The 2,500-nt window shown below is 41.7% G+C and overlaps 1 protein-coding gene across 1 annotated transcript in view; it reads right to left on the bottom strand.

Annotated features, from left to right (window-relative positions):
* The window catches only part of itpr3 (inositol 1,4,5-trisphosphate receptor, type 3), a 55,658-nt gene that overhangs the window by 47,323 nt on the left and 5,835 nt on the right, over window positions 1-2,500 (bottom strand). The window contains exon 4 of the mRNA XM_076102016.1: window positions 1,733-1,891. Coding sequence (XP_075958131.1) covers window positions 1,733-1,891 — 159 coding nt within the window. The remainder of the gene's footprint in view (window positions 1-1,732; window positions 1,892-2,500) is intronic.

The following is a 2,500-nucleotide window of genomic DNA, read 5'->3' on the forward strand; positions in this document are numbered from 1 at the left end:
AAAACAAGCTGCTGGAAGCAGAGCAACTGAGGAAGACAGTAGCTGTGCAATGAGAACATAAGATAATGGGAAAATATTTATATGAATTATAATATATGTAGTGTATTTAAGAAAAATTATTAAATTATAAAATAGATATAACTTTGTGATTCTGTGTAGGCCAGCAGAGAAGGCGTTGAAGGCCCTGACGGCCCACCACTGACGTATACACACATATACACGTATACACACATACATATACACGTATACACACCTTCAAGGCCTTCTCTGCTGACCTAAACAGAATCACAAAGTTATATCTATTTTATAATTTAATAATGTTTCTTAAATACACTACATGTATTATAATTTATAAAAATATTTTTCCCATTATCTTATGTTCTCATTGCACAGCTACTGTCTTCCTCAGTTGCTCTGCTTCCAGTGCAGCTTGTTTTAAGTAGAGCTTTTATCCAATCAGATCTCACCTCTGTGTCTCTAGGTAAGAACAGAGGCCTGCAGACTCACAAGTGAATCCATGTGCAGTTTAAGTGAATGGGGACGATATTGTTGATTGTCATAGTGTTCAACCAATCAGATCTTTAGTTTGACATGTTGGGCGTATTCTTTGACGTGTCAGAGCTGCTAGCTGGCCTACAGCTACGTCAGCATTACGTGTAGCTCAGTTTTCAGGTGCAGCTCTGCAGTGAGGTGCAGCGTGCGCTGTGATTGGTCAGTGGGCGAGCACGTGACTATTGTGAAACAAAACATAACATCAGAGGCTTAGTCGGAGTAGTGAGAGTTCAAATTGAAAGATTTGGAAGAAATGACATTTTTTGCACTTTGCTTGGTGTAGATTATTATTTTTTTACCGAGCTTTGTTTATTTAACACTCAATGGCTGAAGGAGGAGAAACGATTTGTGAGTTGGGATTTAACCGGATTAAACTCTTAGTCAACAAAGAAAGGAGGATGGAGTTTGTCTTTAAGTGAACAGCATTTGTGTTTTTACATCTAATATCTGAATGGCCCTACAGTGTGCAGCAGAATGCATGTTGCTGCTGTTGTTCTCCCGTTAAGCTAGTTAGCGTAGCCTCCCAGAACACGTGCGGTAACTCTGCTGTTTTTTGTTTTGTTCCGGTTCAGAGGTCACACAGAAAGTTGTCTCCTACATGAGCGCAGAAAACATTATATTTCCCACAATTTAAGCTTCTGCATTTTCCAAATGCACTAGTATTATTCAAACGTATTGTTCGGTTTGTAATCTTCGTACCGAACGGTTTAATACGAATACGTGTATCGTTACAGCCCTAGAAACGAATAATAACCGTAGCTGTGGCGCCATCATGAGGTTATTAGGTGGTATTTCAGCTGCAGGACAGCAGTGAAGGCCCAGGTATGAACTGATATATATATATATATACACACATACTCATTTATGTGTATTACTATTGTTATTATTATTCATACTATAAATATTACTATATTGTTATAATTATAATTATTCTATCTTTTTGAGAAAAGGTCGTTGGTGATACGAACAAATTAAGAAATCTGACGAGTAGATTTTAAAGTGTAACGTTTGCCCCGATGGTCACAACGTCACCAACATCATGGAGATTCATCCTCAGGGGAACACGGAGACAGAGCCAGCATCCTACAGTGTGTGTGTGTGTGTGTGTGTGTGTGTGTGTGTGTGTGTGTGTGTGTGTGTGTGTGTGTGTGTGTGTGTGTGCAGTAAGAGGTGTCCTCACGTTGTCCCCGTTGGCGCGGAGCTTCCAGAAGGGCTGGATGAAGAGCCAGGAGCCCTCGTTCCCCGTCCCGTCCAGAGTGACCCGCATGGCGTTCTTCTCCAGCAGAGCCGGCAGACGCTTGTTCACCGTCAGGTACTTGTTGCTCTTCATGTGGAGCAGCTGGAGACAGACAACACGGACGTTTACGGTCTCTGGATGTTTGATAGAAACACTAAAGTATCAGTCTGGAGATGTTCTTCATGTGGATTCATCCGCCGCGGAAAATAGTCCCTCAACAAAGTGTCTATTTCCTGTTTGTTTGATAAACAACTCCAGTGAATCACTGAAGAAACTATTTGTGTTTATAAAGACTGACATCTTCAGGAAGCAGAGGTGAGGAGAAGGAAGGAGGGGAGAGGAGACAAGGTGGGGAGAAGAGAAGAAGGGATTGAAGACAACAAAGGGAAACAAGGAGAAGTGAGGACACGAGCAGATCAGAGGACACAAGGAGAGGAAACAAGGAGGGGATAGATGAGGAAGGGAGGAAAGAGGAGACTAAGGGAATAGAGGAGGAGGAGAAGAGAACAGGAGTGCAAACAAGGAGAGGAAAAGAAACAAGATAAAGAAACAAGGAAAGGAGAGAGGACACAGGGTTGAGGAGACCAGAAAAAAGGAAACAAGGAGGAGAGAGGAGACAAGGAGAGGAGAAGAGAAGACAGAAAAAAAACACAAAACTTCCTGTTCTTGTCATTTATTAATATTCATACTTCCACTGCGGCTCAACAGGAG

The sequence above is a fragment of the Anarhichas minor genome, unplaced genomic scaffold (assembly GCF_050575085.1).
Source record: "Anarhichas minor isolate MPS153535 unplaced genomic scaffold, ASM5057508v1 ptg000003l, whole genome shotgun sequence".
NCBI lineage: Eukaryota > Metazoa > Chordata > Actinopteri > Perciformes > Anarhichadidae > Anarhichas > Anarhichas minor.